General features: G+C 36.5%; 1 protein-coding gene across 2 annotated transcripts in view; it reads right to left on the bottom strand.

The window, feature by feature from the left end:
• Window positions 1-2,581: 2,581 nt before the first annotated feature.
• Window positions 2,582-26,663, bottom strand: part of LOC146995689 (uncharacterized) — a 28,927-nt gene continuing 4,845 nt past the window's right edge. For both annotated transcript variants that reach the window (XM_085822916.1, XM_085822915.1), the window contains exons 2-3: window positions 23,292-23,341; window positions 2,582-3,509 (exon numbers count right to left, since the gene is read on the bottom strand). In XM_085822916.1, coding sequence (XP_085679042.1) covers window positions 3,006-3,509; window positions 23,292-23,341 — 554 coding nt within the window. In that variant the 3' untranslated portion in view covers window positions 2,582-3,005. The remainder of the gene's footprint in view (window positions 3,510-23,291; window positions 23,342-26,663) is intronic.

Genomic DNA, 26,663 nt, shown 5'->3' with positions numbered 1-26,663 from the left:
TTAATACTACTCCTAGCTGTTAAAATCTTCAGAATACCAAATCTTTTTAAAATCTCTCGTTGCTGAGTAACGGTTTGATACAAATATGGCGTTGCCACTTCAACAATAATTATATTTATTTATTAAATAACAAGATATTACATAGCTCATTAAATAATTTAAAAAACATTGATAGGGTGGTAGCCACTAGGTATTATTATCGACCTGTGCGTTTAGTGTTTAACTAAAAATAAATAACTTAAAAATACATTTTTGATCATATTGTTTAGAATTCTTTGTGGGACAGCCCAAAATTTTACTTCAAATGTGAATAATATTTTATTAGGAAATCTTAGTTATAAATGATGATTTTTTTTCCGATTCTAGGTCAGTCAAAATTTTTTCTCCAGGTTTGGATTTCCTGGTGTTTATGGAGCAATTGATTGCTCTTTAATACCTATTTCTAGTCCTGGTGGTATTAGAGCTGAAATGTTTCGAAGCAGAAAAGGGTTTTTTGCTTTAAATGTACAGACTGTCTGCGATGCAGACCTGTATGTTCGAAATATTGTTTCTCGCTGGCCAGGAAGTACGCATGACATGACAGTTTTTAGCAATTCTTATGTTCGCGCAAAACTAGAAGCAGAAGTTCCTACGCAGTACCATTTGATTGGTGAACACCATATTTGGATCCAGCATCAGAAGGACAGAGAAGGTAATTTTTTAATATGTATCCTTTAATTAAATATGAAGTAATAAAAATTGTCAAATATGATTAATACTTTTTTCAGCAGTTTATGTCAGAAACTTTTTAAAGTCTATTAAAACATAAAAAAGCATAAATTATATTGTAAATGAGATTTTTTGGGTACTTTTCCGTTTTGCCGGTGCAAACGATAAAGTCGCCAATAATGCTACAACTGATACCAAACGGAATATCTTCGCTGGTAACCTTTTACGCTTCATTTTCAAAGCAAGTCGCATCCATTTCTTATCAGATTGATTGTTTCTTTCAAAACTGGCATACAATTATATAGAATTTTTAAAAGATAGTTAAATTTTATGCCGTAAGACCATTCGCGGTAATTAAGTCAATTAGGATGCAATCACCCCACTCACAGGCGAAAATATAGAAAGGCAAAATCAAGGGTTAAATTCATCCATTCTAATGAGAATGCACTAGCGAAGCAAAGCACTGCGGTTTTACATAATTTCTGAATAAGCTATTTGTACGAATTGAATAATTCTTGCATTTAAACTTGTATTCCAAATTAAGATTAGAATTAATGTAGATAATTACTGAGAAACTTGAAATTAATGTAGATAATTACTGAGAGAATTTTATTTTTGTAGCGTAGTTTACGTGAGATGAGATCACTTGAGGTCACGTCATAAGAACCGGAGAACCAGGATGTTGAACCATGAAAGCATAGTAAATTCTTAAATTAATGTCTTTTTACAAATTTATTGTCTTTATTTATTGGCTTTTTACACAATTTTAAACCATATCAAAATAAACAAAATCTTAAAACTAACATTTTTTATGTGTATACTGTATGCTGTCGCCAACAAAGTCTGCTTGGCGAGATTTGGGCCGGCGAAACGGAAAAGTACCATTTTTTTAATTAAATGTTTTTGTGTCATGTAAAGGCATAATTTTTTTTTTTTTTTTCTTTGAGTTACCACATACTCTGGTAATCTTAAGGTTCTAAAAGTGCTGGATGAGGATCTAATTACTAGAAATTGCAAGTAATATACCACCAAATTCAGAGCATGTATTTACATGATTAATTGAAATCATGTAATTATCCACATCAATTATCTACATGTATTACATGCATTCCTGCTAAGACTTTTTAAATTCTTGTTATACTTGTATACTGTAATTTCTTTCATTCGTTTAAAAATGCTTTAAATATCTAGAAAGTTTTCCAGTATATTTATTTAAAAATTTATATATAAGCTGAATTGCACGATTCAAGAGTAAATTGTATCGAATTCTTTGTTCTTCATATTCAGTATTTTTGATATTTTAATGCTATTTAACATTACGATGTTTTAGCATTAGTCGAAGAAAATTTTATGGTAACTTACTATCAGATCAGAAATAATGTATTAATAAATTTCTGAATTTATATTTTATCTTTATGTACGCTTGGATAGCAGCTATAAGCTTAATTTCTGTCTATTTTTTACAGGTATAATAATTCTTACATATATGCTAGGAACACCGTAGAGCGGCAATACGGAGTATGGAAGAGGCGTTTTTCCTGCATTGGGTCAGGCCTCCGATGTAAAGTGGAAAATGCCATGACTATAATAGTAGCAACAGCTGTGCTACACAATATAGCTCTGCAAATGAATGATTTTTTTGAGGAAGATGATACAGAAGATGAAAATACAAATCCTGTATTTCAAGAACGAAATGTGGCAGGATTTGCAAAACGCAATGCAATTGTCAGAGAGTATTTCACATAATAATGCAAAAAGATTTTTAAAAAAAAATGCTATTAAATAAATTTTTATATTATAAATCTGTGTTTATGTAACTATTTTATTAATCTTTAATACCATGATACAGTAATACAAAAAAGGTTAAAAGTTCAACATTTAGTATATTTCATGTTTTATTTTTAATCTGATGCTCATAGTGAAGAAATGCCTAGTTTCTGAAGATTAAATGAGCACATAGTGAATAGCAGTACTGTAACAAACATATCTACTATGAGTTTATAAAACTGAGTTTTGAAATATTTTTAAGGGGAATAATGATAATTTCAGTAATTCTAAGTTTAGTTAGTAGGCAATAAAATATTATTGGTGCATTGCTATTAGGTGAATTGTGGATTAAGAAATGAAATTATGTGAAACAGATACTTAAGATCATGAAAATGTAAAATATTTATTCACCTACGTTCTGTTAATTTTAAGTTTGCAAACTTTATTAAACAGGTAGTTAAAATTATTAGAAATATAAAATGCAATATACTTTACAAAATTATAACGTGGTAACCCCTCAGATACAGATTTCAACTGAAATTAATTTTTTTAGGATCATTCTGTATGACAGCAAGTATATTTCTTTTAATTTCTAAGTCTCTCTTTAAAATTTCCATTTTTAAATCATGATCTTTTTTCATGTCATGTTCTTCTTTTTTGTATTTCATTGTTAATTCATGTTCTTCTTTTCTGTATTTCATTGTTGATTCATGTTCTTCTTTTTTTAATTTCATTGTTAATTTATGTTCCTCTGAGAGAAATTTCGATTTTAGTTCTGAATGTTCTACCAGAGCAACTGCATTAGATGCTGGAGGCTGTCTTTTGGCTTTCCTCAGTAGTTTAGGTGTAGGTATAATTCTTGATGATTTATCAGCCTTCGTTTCTACCATTGGTGAATACATTTTGCCTTTTTGACTTCCTGATGCCTGTGAAGGAGAATCACTAGCCTTGACTTGTGTTATAAAATGTAAGTTTGGCTCTTGCTGTACATGTCTGATTTCATTCATTTCTTTAGGTCCATTTCCCAAGTTAGCCTGTTACATAAAATATTACACAGTAAGTAAAAAATACAAATACAGTAAAAAAAATGAAATAATTATTATTGGTACTCTTAATTATCAGAACCGGATTCGAGAATGCATGCATATATGTATGAATGTATGTGTATGCATGCACATATTATATACACATACATGCGTACATATTTTCTTGAATCTGGTCCTGATAACAGAAGAATATCTTATCTATAGAAAGTGCAGATTATAATCAAAACATTACATTCCACATCTTTCGATTGCCACATGCAAGAAACAAAACTAAAAAAAAAAAAAATAATAATTACCCTGCGAAAAGTGCCTCATAGAAACCAGTAAATTTTTTTATGGGTACCCATAAGATTTTATGGGTTTCTATTGACTTTTCCTGGTTTCTGTTGGTCTCTGTGGGTTTTTCTTACTGGTTTCAAAATGACCCATAGAAACCAGTAAAACTTTCTACTGGTACCTATAGAATTTTTGATGGTCTCTACTGACTTTTACTGGTTTCTATTGATCTCTGTGGGTTTTTCTTACTGGTATCAATTCACACCCCATACAACCAACATTTTTTTTTTTTTTTTTTCAATGGCAGAACTTTGTACTGGTTTGTATAGGTTTATATTGACTTTTACTGGTATCAATATAATAATAAATCTTCTGTTGGTTTATATGGGTTTATGCTATTTTTTTATCTGACGTTAATAGACTTCTTGTAAACAATAAAATTAACAGAATGAAAATATGATCTCTTTAAGACCATCAGAGTAACCTGGAAACGCAGGTGGTTGTTTTAGAGAGGGTTTTTACTAAATATGCTTATTTATTTGATTTAAATTTTTTTTCGGAAACAATAACAGTAATCATATACACCACACACAAAGAGGTCTCTCTAAGGCGACCAGCCGCAAATAAAAATTCATCTTTGCAAGTGGTCGCCTTAGAGAGGTGATGCTCAATACCAATATATACTTACGTTCTCAGAGATACGTTTATCTTTTAGAGGTGGGCGTCTTAGGGAGATTGCATCTACGGAATAAATCTCTCTAAGGCGACCAGCCACACTTGCAGAATTTTCTTTGTGAATGGTCGCCTTACAGAGGGAATATTCAATACCAAAGTATACTTATGTTTTCAGAAATACTGGTTTCTTTCAGAGGCGGTCGTCTTAGGTGGTTTTTGCTACGGTTTTGAGCGCCCAGGGACAACTGAAGATTTCGCGCCCCCTACTGCTTGCCAAGGAAGGAAAACATTTAATTCTAAAATGTCGTAACATCAGTTTGGCTTCCCTTGGATTCTGCGCACGGGGACAGATACCCCCTTGACCCCCCTCTAGCTACGCCCCTGGCTACAAGTTGGTTCTCTGAATACACACACATAAGCACTTACATTTCTGATATTACAAATAAACACCGGTATCAACCAACATCTCTTTAACGCGAACAAGTTCATTCACAAAACTTTTCTACCTGTTAACGCTGACGTGAGGAAAACAATTCCCTCTCCCTCCCCCGCTCTCAGAAGTTTCCCAAACAAGCAATATGGCGCCGCTCTAGTTATTGTTGTGCGATGGTGGTGTTATTTTCTTCGTGGTTGTATTAATGCAATATATTATTTACTATGATTAACTGTATTACAAATTTTACTATGTTTTACTGTTTAGAAATTAGTAATAAATAATAAAATACCAGCACTGACTATGAATATTGCACTAAAGCCATGCACGTGTAATCGCGTCTAACGTTTGAGAGAACGTTGCTGATAACTGACTAGTTGTGTAATGGAGTTTCTGAGCGTGAAATTGATTTTCCATCTTTACTTTTATCCTGAAAAACAATATGCTTAAAGACTGAAAAGTAATAATTTCAGACTTGATAATTTGGTTCAGTGTGCAGATGCAGATGTGATCAGATGCAGAAATATAGTTTTTGCATTCTACTGAAACTGTATTTTGGAAAATTTATTTTTTTGATTACAGTTTAGAAATACATTTTTAAAGCTTGTTCATGTAGATGCTTTATCATTTGAATATTATGTACTGATAAATTTGAGCATACCTTACTTAAAAATGATCTTGCATGATTCAATTTTCAATATTTCGACTAATGTGATGTGGCGGAGCAAAAATAATGTTTTCTTATGTTTTAAAAAATGTACTAATTATATTTCGCGAGCAAAAAAGGTAAGTTTTTGTGATGATTGATTTTTAAAGGTTCTTTCGTTGTCTGTCATCCGTGGTGTTAATCCAATAATGGGACTTCTTTCTTCTCAAGCATTATTTTATTTATTTATATATATATAAGAGGTATTAATTAGATTGCAAAATATTTACATAAGATTAACATTAATTAAAGTCCATTGGAGAGTACACGCCTGCATATTATCGTATAGTCCTATTAAGACATACGGTGAGTGCACGCCTGCGGTAATCGTGCAGTTACCTCCGACACTGTCCAAACCCTAACTGCGGCAATCAATCGCCAGAGGGTGTTGTACAACTTTTTCCCTCGAATACCAGGGGGAGGGAGGTATCAGACATTACACCCCCCACCTAAGATTGTGATTGGGGTGCAAACCTAAGATCACATATCTCATAATTGTCTGATACATTGAAATATTTCTATCATCAATTCATATAAATTTCATGAATAATTTTTCATACAATACAAATTTCTACCTTGATCATTACAATTATCAATAATAGATTAATCACTATTATCTATATAAAATACATGAAAAAATGTTCTAATAATTCATAGAAATCATAGCAAATAATATATCATACCACTAACTTAGCATAACATATCCAAACATAAATACCAAAGCATGAAATATTAAAAAATTCGATTAAAATATACCTAACATAATAACCATATGAGAAATCTTATCTCCACTGAATCTGTAAAATATAAAAGATAGATATGGTTATTTAATATAGCAAAAATATCAATAAGAGGTATGTGTTTTGTCATGGTTTTAAGCTTAGTGCTTTTAGTCAGATATTGAATAAAGTCACTTATTTCAATATAGTTCACAGAGTTCAAGTCACACAGAACCACATAAAGTGTCCACTTAGTCCGATGTGAATTACTTAGTTTACCATTAATGTCACTTAAAGTCACACCAAGTCCACACAATGATGGCACCTATAATCAGGAGGACTACCGCACATCAGTCCTGTAGAGCAGTTTGAACCCTCTCTATAAGCAAATAATAGAAATGGAATTTGTTTGTCCCATCCTCTGGGGTCTTCTCTTATTACATGATATAACATATTCTTAAGGACTCTATTCCATCGTTCTATTAAACCATTGCTAGCTGCATGACCTGGACATGAAAATCTCGGGGATGCCCCAATTCGTCTAAGAAATTCCTGGGTCAATGCTGAAGTAAAATTAGTTTCCTGATCGCTTGCTACTGTATTGGTACTCCTGTCATAGAAAATATTTGCAATAGTGTTTCACACGTAGATTTAGCACTCAAAGAAGTTATAGGTATAGCTTCTGGCCATCGTGTATGCTGATCCATCACACATAACACATATTTATGTCCTCGACCCGATGGTGGATCGATAGGACCAATAACATCCATGTTCACGACGAATGGTTATGGGTTATGGGTTATGGGTGCTCTTTCGTGTATTCTTTCCGGATTTCTCAGCTGACAATTTTCACAAGTACTCCGCAATGTCCTTAACCATGGAAGGCCAATAAAAGTTATATCGAATCCGCTCTTTGGTCTTCTTAATTCCTAAGTGTGCACCGAAGACTGATTCGTGTGCTAATTGAAGAACTTTCGAACGTCTTTTCGCTGGTAATACCAGTTGAGATACCTTTTCACCCGAAACCTTGTCATTATGATATATCAAATCGTCAATTAAAAGAAAATTTCCTTTCCCCTTCTTTAAATTTAACCTGACAATCTCTAAATCGTCACATTCCCTCTGTTCTTCTTTCAATTTTTCCCTTTCCGATTTCTCTGCCTGTGATGTTGGTTCTTTAATTTCTTCATTATTTACCTTAATATTCATTAGCCGATATAAGTCTGTCGTTTACACTTTCTAACGAAGGTGTTCCCATTACATTTAAATTCTGGCGCAGACTTTCATCATCTGTAGTTTCGGAGTCTAGGATCTTTTCGACTACTATCCTTTTGTCTGATTTTTCTGAATCTCTAAATGTTAACGGTGTAAAGAGGTTTTCATATTCCTTCTCCATCATTTTTAATACACTGGTCGGAATTAACCCTGGTTCTTTCAGTTTATTTGTGACCGCTACATCGACTTGGTGTTGTTAATGTACCGCTTTTACCCTTATTTATCGACGTAAAAGTCTTAATTAATTTGGCTCTTATTTCTTCCCCGAAAGCTGAACTCAAGGTGATGACTCCATAATCGTCATTTACATTAGGGACATTTTCTGGTCTTAAAATGGTAATCTGGGTTCCGCTATCTTCAATACATTCAATCTCCCTTCCATTCACGTTTACCGTAATAAATCTCAGGGGTTGAATAACTTCCGATGCGTTTACTTGTTTACAACGACTCCCGAAGTTGCGCGAAATCACCTTCGCAATTACCACGTCGTTGTTCCCTCGTTCAGTCGAAACATTCTTTTCTGTTTGGTTCACCTTCTGCGGACAGTTTCGCGCTAAGTGCGTTTGGTCGCCACAAATATAGCACTGCTTTGTACGAAGGCCCCGTGGCTTATCAGAGAAAGTTTTCCCCTTCCAGCTGCTTCTAGTTTGGGAGTGGTTATGGAGTCTTACCCCCTGGGTTTGAATTATTCTCTCTGCGCTGGTAATTGGAAACTGTTGACCGGGAAACGCAGCTGCATCGCTCATTACTGTCTGCGTAAGCGTTTTTCCTTTCGAAGTAAAATAGAGATCGCTTTCTTTAGCTAAATCTATTGGAATGAACCACTTATTCCCTTGACGTAGTTTTATATGGGCTGCTGTTTCGCTATCTAGTGACTCCATCAATTTGTCTGCTACAATTAATTCATTTAAAGTTTCGAAATCTTCAACTTTTCTTAATTTGCAATAGTAATCCCATGTCGCTCTTAATCTTGAGGCAAACTGTGTATGGGTTTCAATTCGGAACCGTTTAGCTTTTCTAAAATTGTTTAAGCATGCATCTGCCGTTGGTTCAAATTCCCTTAGAACGACTGATTTCACCCGTTCGTAATTACGCATTTCTTCACTTTTAACATAGGTTAATAGATTCGTTGCTTTTTCTCCCAATATATGAAGTAATATTTCTACTTTCATTTCGGTAGGGATGTTTTTAATTTCAAAAGCTTTTTCTAAAGAGGTGAAGAATAATTTCCAGGTTTCTGCACGTTGCGGTAAGGGAATTGTCAATGCTCGAACACTTTTAATCATATCTTCTAATGTTAATGTTCTTTCTACATCGGAATTCCTACTTGTATTACTCTGGATACGAGCCAGTTCTAATTGATTATCATGCAGTAATTTTAATTTCTCTAGTTCCAGAGTTCGATCCTCACGTTTAAGTCTATCTGAGACCGTGCTCCTTAAAATTTCTGTTACGAATTCCGGATCATTTTTCACATTCTGAACTTTGTAAAATAAGTTTTCTTAGATCAGCTACTGTTGAGTTAGGAGGAACAGCCTGACCTAATTCTTCCGCGACAAATATTAAATCTTCTTTTCTTATTCCTTTTACAGCAAACATTTTATCTTATTTTCATGCAATAAGAGAAGAAATCAAAAAGTCAGATAAAATTATTGCCTACCTCTTATCTTCTTGATGACGCTCACCACGACGACAAAGTGATCCCACTCCTGACACCAATGTGATGATTGATTTTTAAAGGCTCTTTCGTTTTCTGTCATCCGTGGTGTTAATCCAATAATGCAACTTCTTTCTTCTCACACATTATTTTATTTATTTATATATATATATAAGAGGTATTAATTAGATTGCAAAATATTTACATAAGATTAACATTAATTAAAGTCCATTGGAGAGTACACGCCTGCATATTATCGTATAGTCCTATTAAGACATACGGTGAGTGCACGCCTGCGGTAATCGTGCAGTCACCTCCGACGCTGTCCAAACCCTAACTGTGATAAGGCATGGAGATACGGTATACTTCGGGATCTTCACGAGAGTGGCTTGCGCGGCAACCTACTAATTTTTATTCAGAATTTCTTGAAAACTAGAACATTTCAAGTAAGGATTGGCTCTGTTTTGTCTGATGTTTTTGAACAAGAAGAGGCTGTGCCTCAAGGCTGTGTGCTCAGTGTAACTCTTTTCAGCCTAAAAATAAATTCTGTATTAAAACAACTTCCTCCCACCATTTCAGGTTCTTTATATGTTGATGATCTACAAATAAGCTGTAGAGGTGTGGATATGAGACATGTAGAGAGACAGCTCCAGATCGCTTTGAACAGGATCCAGGAATGGGCAAAAAGACAAGGATTTACGTTTTCGAAACAGAAGACTGTCTGTGTGCATTTTTGTAGAAAGCGAGGTCTCCATCCTGAGCCTGAATTATACCTTAATGGGTCTGTGATTCCAGTAGCATGTGAAGTAAAATTTTTAGGGGTGATGTTCGACCAAAAATTGACTTTCCTTCCTCATGTCCTAAACTTGAGAAAAAAGTGTACAAAAATTTTAAATATTTTAAAAGTCCTGGCGAACACCTCCTGGGGTGCAGAGCGTTGCTCCATGCTTCGCATTTACAGAGCTCTTGTTCGCTCTAGACTAGACTACGGCTCAGCTGTTTATGGATCCTCTCGGTCTTCAGTGTTGTTAAAACTAGACCCTGTTCATCATCAGGCTCTATTGGATGATTTGTTCTGGAGCCTTCAGGACGTCTCCTGTCCAGAGCCTTTATGTTGACTGTTACGAACCATCACTCCGTTTGAGGCGTGAGGAGTTGTCTCTTTTACAGTATTTTAATATTTTATCTCAACCTGACCATCCTTATAACTTGTGTATATGTGACAATAGCTGTGACCTTTTATTTGAGGCACGTCCATCCCGTGTGCCTTCTTTTCCTGTTAGAGTTCGTCCCCTCATTGAAGAATTCTCCCTGTTTGATACTTCCCCACAGGCAGTACAGCATTTTGAAATTGCACCTTGCGAAAATGCACAAATCCACCTTCTTGACATTTTCCACAATTACGGAAAAACAACTACTAATGAGAGCATCTACAGACAAATTTTTGCTGATCACAGGCAGAGTTACAGGAGTTATGTTCCCATATATACGGATGGCTCTAAGTCAGCTTGCCATGTTGGCATGTCATTTATAATTGGTGACCACATGGAAGGCAGACGTTTACACGACGCTTCCTCTGTCTTAACCTCCGAACTGACTGCCATATATTATGCGCTTTTGTACATCTCAACGCTGCACCATCGAAAATTCATTGTATATACGGACTCCTACAGTGCATTGAAAGCTTTAGAATCCTTTTCTAGCACTGAGAATCCTGTGATAGTGGATGTTATCAAGTTGAATATTAAATTGACATGTCGTGGATTTGAACTTCTGTACTGCTGGGTCCCCGGACATACAGGAATAAAGGACAATGAGCTGGCGGACATCGCAGCGAAATCTGCTGTTGAAATGTCTGGCCGCCTCATCCCTTTTAAAGATATCCGTTGTGTCATAAAAAAGAAGATCCGAAAGAAATGGCAGCAACTTTGGGACATTCAACTTCATAACAAGTTGAGAAGGGTAAAGCCTAAAATAGAGCATTGGGATACTACTAGCAATCGCAGGGAGGAAGTTCTTTTGACTCGCCTTAGAATTGGTCACAGTAGAGTGACACATAACTACTTTCTGAAATCTGAGAACGAGCCTATTTGTGCAACTTGTAATGTTTGTCTTTCAGTTTATCACATTTTAATTGAATGCTCATATTTTAATAATCTTCGTGAGAAGTATTTTAATAGCTGCGACCTGCCTCTCGACCGTTTAATCGGAAGAGAGGTCAATAATAATTTGTTTTACTACCTCAAGGAAACAGGTTTCTATTATTTAATTTGATTTTTGTCCTGAGATTCTATGTTGGAATTTTAATTAATCAGATTTTTAGGATTTTATATCTATACTGCATATCTCATTATTAAAGTCATAATCAGCATTTTCATCCCATCATTTAAATATCTTTTTACTTGCCTCGATTTTAAAAGTGTGCTGTTGTCTTTATATTTTTTTCCTTTAGTTTATATGTTAAAAAAGAATCCTGTGTTTGGCGCATATGGCCTATTGAGCTTTGCGCCATAAAACTACTACTACCACCACTACCAAACCCTAACTGCGGCAATTAATCGCCAGAGGGAGTTGTACAACTTTTTCCCTCGAATACCAGGGGGAGGGAGGTATCAGACATTACAGTTTTATTAATGAAATAAACATTGAAATATTTAATGTGTTTATTACTTATTGAACGGGGTAGACAAAACATACAAGCTTAAGGAATCTTTTTTCCACTACTAAAATTATGTGAAAATTTAGATGATCATAGTAGCTTACATTGTTTTTTCTTTTTGGTCTATTTTTCTTTACAAGTATGAGACTAGAACCACATTTTTACATTAAATATTTTGTGCTATTTTGTTAAAACACATATAATCATTTTTATGCATACTTTAATTTTCATTATTATTAGTTTGATACAGAAAATTTCAATTGTGTTTTTCATAAATTGCTTTCGAAATAGATTTGTGAATAAGATTTATGTAATATTAAATGTACTAGTCTTGGGAGTATAAAAAGTGAATTATTTATTTGAAAAAAAATTACATCAAGTTGAAACCTCATATAGTGGTTATTTTCTTAAATGAACACCTGATAATGGCACATTTGTCAAGACAATAATTAAATAACAGGACTTAAAAAATCACTCATAGTTTTGTCAGGCTACAGGAAACTGGCATTATCTTGAATTGTGGAGTTGATTGTTTTAGGAACGTTTTGCTGTATAATCAATTGACTTGAATTGTCAAGTCAAATTGAATCAGTTGACTTGACGGTGTAGTAATTTTTACGTGGGTATGAATTTTGCAGAAGTAATTGAAAGTTTTTACGAGACTATTAAAACCAAAGCTTTTCGGATCATGAGTCTTATAAGGGCAATGTTATAGCATTGCTTTCAAATATAGTTAGAGTAATATTTAAACACTATTTTCGAAAGCACTTCCACAGAGAATCCGGTTGTTCTCTGCGGATGAAAACCCATATAAATAAATCTTCTGTACAGCCTTATACAAATGCAGTTAAAATTACTGTCATTACAATTAAGCGAATATAGCTACATTTGTTTACAAAAAGTTATTATTGCTAAATACTGCACTATATAAATTTCATTTGGCATTGTAATTTCAGAAAATGCTCAGCATGAGGTATTTTTATATTATATTGTAAGGATCCTAAGTTTTACTAACGTTTATTTTATTTTAAATCTTTACTATCACTTCTTATTTTCTACTTCCGGCCAGAATTAAAAGCTTTTACTTAGTTATGCAAATTTGTCTTGCTAACGCCAAGTACTTAAGTTGTGGCTTTTTGCCAAGCAAGAGAGAGGAAGGAGTTATTAGAAGCAGGCCGCTTGCCATAGTAGTTTTACTCGTTTGCTGGTTGCCTTCAAGACCAGAGGTTTAATCCTCTTGATAATTTTAAACGTATCCTAGTTTTAGCAGCTCTCTGTACTACATACGGCTTTTTGTTAATTAACGGCCAATCTTAAAGTAGGCACTTGTATATTAATCCAAAGTTAGTTTAGTTATAGTTAATATTTTTATATTCTTACGTTCAGACCACAAGTGGTTGGTCTCTGTATTCCGAAGTTCCGGAAAGCTCTGTAAAGATAGAAAAATAAAAGGTTTCGTATACCCTTCCTGTGTGTATTGTCTACTTCACAATTTATCGAACATAGCTTGAGTAAGCTCCCTGTTCCGAGTCAGGACAGTTCATGTTTCCAAAGCAAGTAAAGAGGAATACCAGTCCTGATAATATAACCTACTGTCAAAAACAATAGCTACCTTTTCAGTACTTTAAATTTTACTATTTAGAATTTTTATGGTTCAAAATAATATTTCTATACATTTTCTAAAGTATTCTTTCTACAATAGAAATCTAAATAACTTACACCTAAAACACTGATTCAAATTTATTCCAATAATGCATCGCTTTAATTAAATTTATGTTCCTTTGAGATGATACATGAAAAACCTTATGTAATAATAAATTATTAATATATATAGGTAAATGGTATTTTTATATATTTTTTCGAGTCAAGTGCAAAATCGCCCACTTATTTATTTGGCGCTTTTTACAAAAGTAAAAATAATTGGATTTTTGTCAATTATCTTTTGACTTTTTAAGTGAAAATAGGTCGATGTGTACATGGATAAAGTCAAAGAAGTGCGCAATGACATTTTTGTGCATTTCTGGGATGCTTTTTTAAGTGACAATAGGTCGATGTGTACATGGATACCGAGTATGTTCAATTCTTAAAAACACACCAAGCAGTGGACGATTCTACACTTTCCCCATTTTTCTATAGGAATTTAGTTTCATTAAATTAGTTATTTAGTATAATTATGTGTATAGGAGTATATTCATAGTTATTCACATAGATGGAATTTTTACAGTACGAAAGTTGATCTCTTTTACATCAAGAACTACATATAGTATACCCATTATGTTATAGATTTTATTTATATAAAATTATTAAATTTATTTATATAAAATCTGTGGAAGATTATATAGCACTAAAAGTGAGATATGGAATAAAACATTATACGCTATGAGATATTTCCTTAATTCCCGAACTGTGCGTTGAGAATTGGTATTTGTTGAGACTTGTAATTTTTTTAAATTTAGTTTTGTTACAATATAATTTATTGTATTTTGGGTATTATTAAGTTTATTATATGTTAACTTCATGTTTCATTTATCTTTTGAGAGATACAGGTAACATTCAAAGTATTGTAATAAGAGGTCGACACAGTGTTTGTATATTATTATTTCTTCACTACATTATATTCTAGGATTCATCCTTTCTTCACGCAAAACATCTATGTGTATGCGTCTCATAATAAGCTGCAGGGTGTTACTATCAGTGGTAAGCGAGCTTTAAGGGGATAGGAAGTATGCTAAATTTGAACTCTATATTAAGTTTCTAATTTGCAAGTCCCTTATTCTTTTTGCTTGCTTCCCTCAGGGGGCTCACTTTTGTGAGTACGGGTGTGGCAATCCCGAGGTACCCTGGCCCTTCAGGGGATCATCTTCTTGGTGAGACGGGTGTCACGATCCTGGAGCCCCAGTGATCTATCCTCTTTTCCGTCTCCTCTCCTCTTGGCTGGATCTTTTTCCCTTCCCTTCTCCCTTGTGGTTTCTCTCTACGGAGTTTGGGGCTCGTCACGGGAGGCTGGAACGGACCTTGTTTCTAGTTTTCGAGTGGCGAGAGAGCTGCCCACGTGTTTGCCGTGCGTGGAGACCCGTGTCGCTGGAAAGGAGGGTCCTGGTAGTTGAGGGGCGAGGTACTGTCCCCAACACACTGCTTTGGCCTCTGCTTCAGCTAAACGGGAGGCACCTTAGTCGTCCTCACGGGTGTCAATCGGCTGATCACTGGTCCTTGTGTCAGTGGCTTGGGGTCAAGCTCTCGGGAGTACCTGCTTTCGGGAAAGCCGACTGTGGGGCTTCAGTTTGCGTATAGGTCCGGCTAGCCCTAACACAGGAATCTGTGTTCCCTTGTTGGGCTCCGTGGTGGGCGGGGCCGTCGGACCCGAATCTTATATTTTTCAATCATGGCTTCCCTTTTTATTTTAAAAAAACCCGAATCAAATGATACCAACAAAGATATAGAAATTGTCGACAAATCTATTAACAAGAAGATCCGTGCTGATGAAAATACCAAAGATATTGAAGTTAATGACAAATCCATTACAAAGAAGATCCGTACCGATGCAAATGCCAAAGAATCTGCTGATTGTCCGCGCTTTGTTGTTGTTTCCAGTGCCTCTGGAGAATTGCAAAAGATGTCTCCTTTCCTGGTCAGCAAATACATTCATTCCAGTGTAGGTGAGCCAAGGAACATAAAGCGTCTCCGTTCTGGAGACTTGCTCATTGATACCCTTTCGGCCACCCAGTCTGCTTCACTTTTACATCTAACCAAACTTGGACAAGTAGCTATAACAGTGTCAGCACACAAAACACTTAATACCTGTAGAGGCGTGATTTCGGAGATCGACCTTCTGTGTGTTTCAGAAGAAGAGTTCGTCTCCGAGTTAGCTGACCAAAATGTCTGTGGTGCTAGGCGGATCAAGATGCGAAAGGAAGGTCAGTTGATTGACACGAAACACGTGATCCTGACCTTCAAATCGCCTGATCTGCCGAAGAATATAAAGGCTGGGTATCTTAACTGTCCCGTAAGACCATATATTCCCAACCCAATGCGATGCTTCCAATGCCAGCGGTTTGGTCACTCTAAGATATCCTGTCGTGGCACCCTTACGTGCGCCAGATGCTCGTTGGTTGGCCACGATAGTGAAAATTGCAACGCTGCGCCATTGTGTGTTAACTGCAAGGGTGATCACCCAGCATTTTCTCGCTCTTGTCCAAAATGGAAATCTGAAAAGGAAGTTCAGACGATAAAAGTTTCTAGGAACATTTCATATGCCGAAGCCAGGAGACAAGTTCAAAGCACGCAGCCTCAATCAAAGAAATCATATGCCAATGCCGTGAAATCAACCCGCACTATAGCCACTCAAACTTCCATAAGCACACAGACTCCACGAAATAAAACCCAACAATCTGCAAAGTAGAAAAAGGAAAATGCAACACATGTCGTACAAAATAAAGAAATAGTTATTCAAAGCACACCAAAACATATCCCTCCAAAACCAATTAACAAAAATAGAAGTCCCAGCAATAGTTCTGTAAATGAAACGATTTCTGAATCTGCAGATTCAGACAGTATGGAAGTGGAGGATGGATTGGAAATTCCTGAACATCTGCTCCCGCGCAAAACTAAAAAGGAACACAGGAAGAACAAACATCAATCATAATGGCCACCCTCGTCTAATGGAACTGTCGCGGTTTCCACCGAAATTTCCTTGACTTAAAAGCTATGATCAATACTTATCATTCTATGTGCTTCGCAATACAAGAGACAAATCTGAAACCAGATCAACATGCAAAACTTCGGAGATTTTCTCTCGTCAGGAAGGATAACCTTGCAGGTGAGCGTGCCAGTGGAGGTGTATGTCTCCTCACCTCACTGGACTATCCCTCAAGTTCCTTTCCTTTGACGACTTCTCTCCAAGTTGTCGCTGTACAAGTAAACTTTCATATTGTAGTTTCAGTCGTTTCTCTTTATTTGCCTCCTAATGAGCATATTAATCAGCAAGATTTAAATGATATTTTAGAGCAGCTGCCTGAGCCTTTTATAATAATAGGACATTTTAACGGCCATAGTCCGCTCTGGGGTAGTAAAAATACAAATTGCCGTGAAAGACAAATTGAGCAGATGATCGAAGATCATAGCCTTTGTCTCCTGAATAATGGGCAGAATACTTACTTCCACGAGCCTTCAAGGACATTCCACGCTCTCGACCTTGCCATCTGTTCACCATCTCTGCTGCCATTTTGCACTTTTAGTGTGGGAAATGATCTTTACAACAGCGATCACTATCCCATTTTTATATCTCTTGCACGAAGAGGAGCAAACCCCATGTCGAGATCCCCTCGATTCATATTCGATAGGGCAGACTCGGAACTCTTCTCTTCCATTGCAGAGCTCACAGATGAAATGGTAGAAGATGCGCATATCGATGATGCTGTTGAAGCTGTTACAAATACTATTATTGAGGCAGCTATGCTTTCCATTCCTAGAACATCAGGAAAAATACTGAAATATTCGAAACCGTGGTGGAATCGCGATTGTCATGAAGCACTGAAAAAACAGAAAAAAGCATGGGGTATTTTTCGTAGATATCCTACTCTGCGAAACTTCATTGCATTTAAAAGAGCCAAAGCAAACGCACGAAAAGTAAGGAGGCAGAGCCAAAGGATTTCTTGGATTTCCTATGTGTCCTCAATTACATCCTCTACGCCTAGTAAGCGGGTTTGGGAAAGAGTTCGAAAAGCATGCGGAATATATAAGGACCACTCACTTTCCTTTTTGGAAAAAGATGGCCGAGTGATTAGCTCCATAGAAGAAATTGCAAATACTATAGGTGAGACATTTGCTGGCGTTTCTTCCAGCAGAAACTATTCACCTGCATTTCAAACTATCAAGCACCACTCGGAAATAAATCCCATCGCATTCAACTCTTCCAAATCTGAGCCTTACAATAGAGCATTTACTATGGTGGAATTAAAGAAAGCTTTATTGCAGACACATAGGTCTTCTCCGGGTTTTGATGGCATAAATTACGAAATGCTAAAGCATCTGTCCTATAAGTCACTGAAAGCCCTTCTCGCTCTTTACAATAGAGTGTGGAAGGAGCATACTTTTTCCAGTGCATGGAGGAGAGCTGTTGTCATTCCTATTGCGAAGCCAGGGAAAGACCCGAGGAATCCCTCGAACTATCGACCAATTGCCCTTACCAGTTGTGTTTGCAAACTGTTTGAAAAGATGGTAAACAGCCGCCTAGTCTTCTTCTTGGAAAAGAATAATATTATATCGCCTTATCAGAGCGGTTTTCGAAAGGGGAGAACGACCGTAGACAATATGCTTCTATTAGAGACAACTATTCGAAAAGCCTTTGTTAGAAGAAGTCACCTTGTCTCAATATTCTTCGACATTGAAAAAGCTTATGATAAGGCATGGAGATACGGTATACTCAGGGATCTTCACGAGAGTGGCTTGCGCGGCAACCTACCAATTTTCATACAGAATTTCATGAACACTAGAACTTTTCAAGTAAGGATTGGCTCTGTTTTTTCGGATGTTTTTCAACAGGAAGAGGGTGTGCCTCAAGGCTGTGTGCTTAGTGTAACCCTTTTTAGTTTAAAAATAAACTCTGTATTAAAAGAACTTCCTCCCACCATCTTGGGATCTCTATATGTTGATGATCTGCAGATTAGCTGTCGAGGAGCAGACATGAGATATGTAGAGAGGCAACTGCAGATGGCTCTGAATAAGATCCAAGAATGGTCAGACAAACAGGGATTTACATTTTCGAAACAGAAAACTGTGTGCGTGCACTTTTGTAGGAAGCGTGGTCTCCATCCTGAACCTGAGTTATATCTCAATGGTACAATTATTCCAGTAGCGCCTGAAGTAAAATTTTTAGGAGTGACGTTCGACCGAAAATTGACTTTCCTTTCTCATGTTTTAAACCTGAGAAAGAAGTGTCTAAAAACACTAAATATTTTAAAAGTGTTGGCGAACACCTCCTGGGGTGCAGAGCGTTGCTCCATGCTTCGCATTTACAGAGCGCTTATCCGCTCTAGACTAGACTATGGCTCAGTTGTTTATGGATCCCCTCGGTCATCTGTTTTGTTAAAACTGGATCCCGTTCAACATCAAGGTCTGCGGATTTGTTCAGGAGCTTTCAGGACTTCTCCTGTGCAGAGCCTATATGTTGACTCTAACGAACCATCACTTTATCTGAGGCGTGAGCAATTGTCCCTTTTGCAATATTTTAATACTCTATCTCAACCTGAACACCCCAATAAGCTGTGCTTACTTGATGATGTGTGTAACACATTATTTGAAACACGTCCATCCTGTGTTCCTACCTTTCCTTTAAGAGTTCGCCCTGTCATTGAGGAACTCTCCCTCTCTGATATGCACCCCCAAGCAGTACAGAATTTTGAAATTCCACCTTGGGAAAATTCACGGATCCAGCTTCTTGATGTTTTTAAACATCACGTAAAGGCGAGCACCAATGACATCATTTATAGACAACTCTTTGCTGAGCACAGGCACAAATATAGCAGTTATCTTCCAGTTTATACAGATGGATCCAAATCAAAAGATCATGTCGGGATGGCATTTGTAATTCAAGACCACATGGAGGGCAGACGCTTGCACCATGCCTCCTCTGTCTTAACATCTGAGTTAACTGCAATATATTATTGTCTTTTGTACATCTCTAGGCTCTGCCACAAAAAGTTTATAGTTTATACAGACTCCTATAGTGCACTGAAATCTTTAGAAGCTTTTTCTGACACTCAAGACCCAGTCATAGTGGATGTCCTCAAGATTCATATAAACCTAACGAGTCGTGGATATGAAATCCTGTACTGCTGGGTTCCCGGTCATGTGGGAATTAAAGGGAATGAGCTGGCAGATATCACAGCCAAATCTGCTGTTGAACTGTCCAGTCGCCTCATCCCTTTTGGAGACATCTCTTGTGTTGTGAAAAAGAAGATACGAAAAAAATGGCAGCAATTTTGGGATGTTCAGCTTCAAAACAAGTTAAGACATGTAAAACCTAGAATTGAGCATTGGGAATCAACTAAAAATCGTAAGGAGGAAGTTCTTTTGACTCGCCTCAGAATTGGTCACACTAGAGTCACACATAACTATCTTCTCAAAGCTGAAAATGAGCCTGTTTGTTTTAATTGTAATGTTTCTTTATCTGTTCGTCATATTTTAATTGAGTGTCCATGTTTTAATAGTCTTCGCCAGAAACATTTTAATAGCTGTGACTTACCTCTCGACCGTTTAATCGGAAGAGAGGTCAATTGTAATTTATTTTATTATTTGAAAGAAACTGGCTTTTATCACCTAATGTAATTTGTTTTAAAGATTGTATCTTGAATTTTAAATGTGTGGTTTTAACTTGTGTTTATATGACTTCATCCTCTGGATTTGATACATTTGTCTACTTGTTTTTATTTATTGTATTTTAATTTCATCAATTGTACTCACCCCATCACGTGTTTGGCGCACTATAATCATCTTTGGTTTTGCGCCATAATCTCTCACTCACTCACTCTTTTTGCTTGCTTGTTAATAATGTTTCTCTTCCTGAAAATTTGGGTTTCTTCTAGTTTTGTTTTTTAATTTGGTTTAGTGCATTGTAGGTAACTTAAAATTTAAGCAGATGCTAGAAAGTACCATCCTTTGGCAATACATTTCTCATTAGGTATCAAATTGTTAAACAAGCTGATGTGATTAAATACAATTGTTTAATTTCCCAATTAAAGAACTGAAATACAAATATATGCAGTGAGGTACAGTACTATATGTATATATTTATAATGAAATCAATAATATATATACAGTCAAAGTAATGATTCGCAACCATCAAATGAAATGATATTATATATATATGTAATAGATTCTGTAGTCGAATACAAGCAGCTGAATCCATAATGAACAGCAAGAATTTTGATGTCTTAGAGATGTTGAAACTCCAATCCACAATGAATAAGAAATTTGGCAGTCGAGGTAGATTTAATTCAACTTTTCTTTCAGCAAATATGTTGCATCCGCAAACAAGTTGGCACATTATTTATGCCTATTCCAAAAATGAACATTTTTGATAAATGTGTAGTAAGAAACAAGGAGCAGACAGACTGCAATCCAGCTAGGCCAAAGCGTAAAAAGCAAATGCGTTATGTTAAGGGTGAAATCTTAATTCAGACCGAGTTAATTTTGTTTCTCGATGCATTTTTACTCGTATTTGATAGTTAATACTGCTGTAAAATTACTATTGGCTGATTGAGTTTTAGTTCCTTTTACAACATCAAATTATGTAAGAGTCGTATGACATAAACTAATCTCGAAATGATTCAGTGCAGAAAGATTACTGTTTTTAGAATAGAGAAGAAAAATTAATTTTACGCTGCTAATTTAATCTTTTGCATATTCCTTATTTTTCTTACATATATATATGTACATATATCATTCGATGGTTGTGAATCATGACTTTGGTTATTATCTTTCTATTCATTTTATTTTCAAAATTATATAAAGGTAGTTTAAAATTTTGTAAAGAGAATTTATACAAATATTTTGTAATATGTTTATAGATATTGACGTGCATTAAAAAGGACAGGGGCTCGTAGGCTTCTAGATATTTTTAAAGTTTTATTTATTCTCATTGAATTTTATTTAAAATTACTTTACATGCTTTCTCCGCCATTTAGTTCTGTACATTTCATCAGTGCTAATTATGTACTTCTGCTGGTTTATGTTTTTATGGAAATTTGATTTACAGTTCTATTTTTGTGTATTGTTTTTTATAGGGATTCTGTATATGGATACCCGTTCTATGTACGATTCTATGTATGGAGACTCCACTATGGTATAATGCTATTGGTTCTGTTTGTGGGTTTGTTTTTACTGTTTTGTGCAGCGATTTTTCCAAGAGGTTCCTTTATTGGTCTGTGGATTTTTGTGTAGTGGTTTTTACAGGACTTGGCGTATGGGTGCCTGTATAGGTGTATATGCTTTTGTTTACTGGTTTTTACAAGGCATAGACCTACGGAATATCCATTTTTTAATGAAAATTTGGCCAATGGATATGCCTATAAAGTTCTGATTTTTGGCTATGGGTTTTTACTGGGATTTTGTTTATAGTGCCTACAGTTCTACAGAGATTTGGCCTACTCGTATCCGTACAGTCGTACGGGTTTCTGTTTGCAGGTTTTTTACGAGTATTTGGCCTACAGGTACCCGTACAGCCGTGTGGGTTTCTTTCTATGGGTTTTTACGGGGATTTGGCCTACGGGTACCCGCAGAGCTGTATGGGTACCCGTGGACCAATGGGTTTTTACGGGGCATTTTTAGCAGGGTAACTGACAGGAAGATATTAACTAAATAAAATTAAATGGAAACATTCATAAATTATAAACTTCACGTCACGTGAAATCCAACATTCTCCCACCAACGACAGCTTAACCACCTGCAAATATTAAATAATAAAACTTTTAAAAACAAACACAGTATTTCAAAATTACAAGCACCGAAATAAAGCTTTAATAGGCTTGCCACAGGAATACATATAGCCAGAAACCACAACCAAGTCAAAATCGTGCCAAGTTTGGCGCTCACCCCGGTTATGGAAGATTAACCAAAATTCTAAAACAAGAAATAAAAAAAGATCATAATTTCTTTAAGTAAGTCATGTTATGGTATATGCATGCAGAAAATTAAGTCCAGAATTTTACTGCAGGCAATGAAAAATGCAGTATGTAGTCGAATGCATGCTAAAATACAAAAATTTCCGGCTAAAGTGCAGAATCGCCCACTTATTTGTTTGGCGCTTTATACAAGAGTAAGAAGAATTGGATTTTTGTCAATTTTCTTTTTAAGTGAAAATAGGTCGATGTGTAAATGGATAAAGTCAAGGGAGTGCACAATGACATTTTTGTGCAATTCTGGGATGTTTTTTTAAGTGAAAATAGGTCGATGTGTAAATGGATAAAGTCAAGGGAGTGCACAATGACGTTTTTGTGCAATTCTGGGATGTTTTTTTAAGTGAAAATAGGTCGATGTGTACATGGATACCGAGTGTGTGCAATTCTTAAAAACGGGCCAAGCAGTGGGCGATTCTGCACTTTCACCAAATTTCCATAGAAGTAATTATAATCTGCAGTAAAATGTACGGAGAAATAAAAAGCCATCAGGGGGAGGGTAACTAGCTTGGAACATAAGTACTTTTTGGCAACATGGTGCTTTCCCTCATCAATACGTTTTCTTGCCTTTTCAATGTGAATTACAGTTAATAAGAAAGTACAAAATTTTCAGTATAAAATAAAAATATTAAATTAATTCAGAGTATGACTTTTAACTTTCTATCATTGAAAAATGAGCTAAAATAATAAAACTTACTCTTTTTAAGTCATCTGCATCTATTTCACAGTTTGAAATTGTGTACTCATCTGAAATATTAAAACATATGCATGTTATATGTACATGATAGCATATCATTAATGCAATATAATGATTGAATAAAAACAAATTTTTAAAAAGAAAATTTTAATGAATATATTAATATATGAATTATAGTACTGCTTAATTAGTTCTAGTTCAAAATTAAAAAAAAGGAAACAATTTTAAATCTTCAAAACTGAAAAATAAGATGAAGTATTAGATTAATGTTACTATTTATAAAATTTCTTTCTATTCAAAGTTTCCGGGATATCTTATAATTGCCTGCATTATTTAAAACCATTGTGAAGTGTTATTAAAAATGTATAGAAACAACTAGTTTAAGAAAATAGAAATGTGTTAAATCTTCGGCTCAAGCAAACTCGATGAGTTTATCGCAAAGAGGGTCCCCGCGTTACGACGCTATCCCGGCATAAGAGGTGTGCAATTTTCGAGTCTGAGCGTCGAACAGTTGGATAAAAAATTCGAAAGCACAATGAGTTCATAACAAGAACCGATGATTGAGTCCAGAAGAAACACCAGTAGCTGATATGCCTTAGACGGAGATAAGTGTGCAATGGCATAAGTAAAAAGAAATTGCCTATCGCTGGTCTGAATTGGAGTCCATGTGACCACTCATCATAAGTACAAATATATAAACATAAATACATAACATTTCCATAAGTAATTAAAAAGTATGTTATAAGAGAAAATACATAAATACATAAAGAGAGAAATATGTGCACTATATACAGACATTTAAGCAGGCGGCGAGTCAATTCAAAACATTAGTAAGGGAGAGTGTTTAATTAAGTAAATTATAAAGGTTGCATTAATTTAGGTATCTTAGTACCGCAAGCGGCCGTTTGCTGTTTACATCAAGTGTATAATCATATTGAGGCACAGGTATGGAACTATTGTTTACATTAGGAATATTATAGAAAAATTTGTCAGCAAGGAGTGCGAAATAATTTGAGATAGTTGGAATTTCCAACTCCGCATGTATGGCCGTATTTCTAATGAACCAACGGCTTCTGGTGAGTTGTCTAAGTGTTACATTCTGCAAGACTTGCAGTTTATTGATGTTAGTGCGGCTGGTATATCCCCAAACAGGGCAGGCATAAGAAAGTATGGGACGCAAAAGGGTTTTGTAAATGAGCAACTTATTATCCATAGAGAGAACGGAGTTCCGGTTAATTAAAGGGGTAAGTGTTCGTTTACGAGCACGGAACTTGGCAATAAGCTGTGTAATGTGTGGGGTCCAAGTGAGTCGCCTATCTAAGGTAATGCCTAGGTATCGGGCTTGCCTAGTCCGCTGCAGAGGGCTGTTGTACATCCGGATCGAGTCTTCCGAGTCTATTGTGACTCTTTTAGTGAACCAGATCGCCTCCGACTTGTCCACGTTGATCTTAAATTTCAAGGCAGTGAGCCAGGACTCGAGTGTGTGGATGTGTGCTTGGAGTGATTGTATAACTGGACCAGGAGATGCATTTTTCGAGAGGATTGCCGTGTCGTCGGCATACATAGCCAGGGTGGTGTGTGGTGATTGTGGGATATCGTTCGTGTAGATATTATAGTAGATGGGCCCAAGGAGGCTCCCTTGCGGGACCCCAGCCCTGATAGCCCGTGAGGTTGAGTATGTGTTGTTTACACGAACGACAAAGTGTCTATCCTTAAGATAGGAGTATGTGATGGCTGTAATGTAGTCTGGGAAACCCAGAGAGATAATTTTGTGCATGAGGCCCTCCAGCCAAACACGATCAAAGGCTTTAGCTACATCAAGGAAGATGGCACCTGTAGTCTGCCGCTCCTGCAGTCCTTGCGAGATGTATTCCGTCACCCGGTACAGCTGGTGCACAGAAGAGTGTTTCTTCCTGAAACCATGTTGTTGTTGGATTATGAGGTTATTCTGATCCATGTATCCATGGAGTCTCTTCAGGATGATGTGTTCCGCCACCTTGCTGAGCGAGGACAGAAGACTAATTGGCCGGTAGGAGGCTGGTTCTGCAGGAGGCTTGCCAGGCTTGAGTATGGGTATAATAATGGCAGTCTTCCAGGGCGTTGGAAAATGGCCTAGTCTAAGCATGTCGTTGATGATAGCGATCAGTTTCAGTAGCATGAGAGTCCCCATACACTTGATCATTTTGTTGGAAATCTTGTCGATGCCAGGGCTTTTCTTGTCCAGCAGTTTTTCGATGTAGCCATAGACCTCTGAGGGTCTGACAGGAGTAATGTTGTTCGTGCGTGGCTTTGAAAGGAATTCTGTTAGTGTGGTGTTAACAAGGTGTTCTGTTTGAGGGTGAGAAATGTTGTGTGTGCAAAACTGAGAAGCATAGTGATCAGATAGTGACTCAGCTTTCTCAATTTCTGTGAGGGCAATATTTTGTTGGCCGTTTAAGGGCGGAATATTGGTGTGGCATCTCTTAAGTTTAGCAGTCGCCTTCCATATAGAGCTTTGATCTGCTGAAAGGGAAGTGAGATAGTTGGTCCAGTCTCGTTGTGTATGTTTGTGAGTGCGAGTCCTGACCAGATGGTTCAGTCTGTTGAGGGTTGTTTTGTCAGCCGGGAAACGATACCTTTGCCAAACCTTTCTGGCAGCGTTTCTTTCTTGGATTAGTTTCTTCAGTTCAGGATCTGTTGCCTTGTGCCTGTGAGAGACTGGTGTGCTATTTGCATCCAGGGCAGTAGTTAAGTTTGTGGTTAATTCTTGGACCAAAGCATCTAACTCATCACCCGTGGTGGCTGTTGGAATGTGTAGTGTGGTGTTGTTTAAGGCTTTGGCATATCCTGCCCAGTTAGTAATAAAGGCCTTTTTGTGTGGTGTGCTACAAACAGAGGTCCCCACCTGTATCATGACCGGATTATGATCAGAGGATAACTCGGTGAGGGTTTGAATAGATCTGTGATGACAGCCTTTTAGAAGGAAAAAATCCAAGACATTTGCTGATCTGGCATTGTAGCGTGTTAGGGTGTCTGGAGCTGAAATGGTGACACCTGCCTCAGTGGCAAATCGGTGAATTACAGAGCCTAGGTAGTTTGATCGATTGCAGTTCCATGCGCGGTGGTGTGCGTTGAAGTCTCCGCCTATAATTGTTTTTCTGTTAAGTTGGAACAGCGCTTCAAAGTCCTGCGCAATATTTGCTTGTGATCTTTTGTTGCTGGGTGTATAGGCAGAGATAACAGTGAGTGGGTGTGAGGTGAGTGTGGTGACTGTGATAGCTATGGCTTCGAGGCCTAAAAGCTGTGGCAGTGTTGTGTGGTGGTGGGTGATGGAGCGCTTGACGAGGATTATAAGTCCACCTCCTGGATGGCTATTAGTCCTCTCCCGGTCGA

Source organism: Stegodyphus dumicola, chromosome 8 (genome assembly GCF_044657685.1).
Source record: "Stegodyphus dumicola isolate Sdum_Otavi_A_Nest chromosome 8, ASM4465768v1".
NCBI lineage: Eukaryota > Metazoa > Arthropoda > Arachnida > Araneae > Eresidae > Stegodyphus > Stegodyphus dumicola.
The sequence above is the reverse complement of the archived record's forward strand: the minus strand, read 5'-3'. Positions and strand labels throughout refer to the sequence as shown.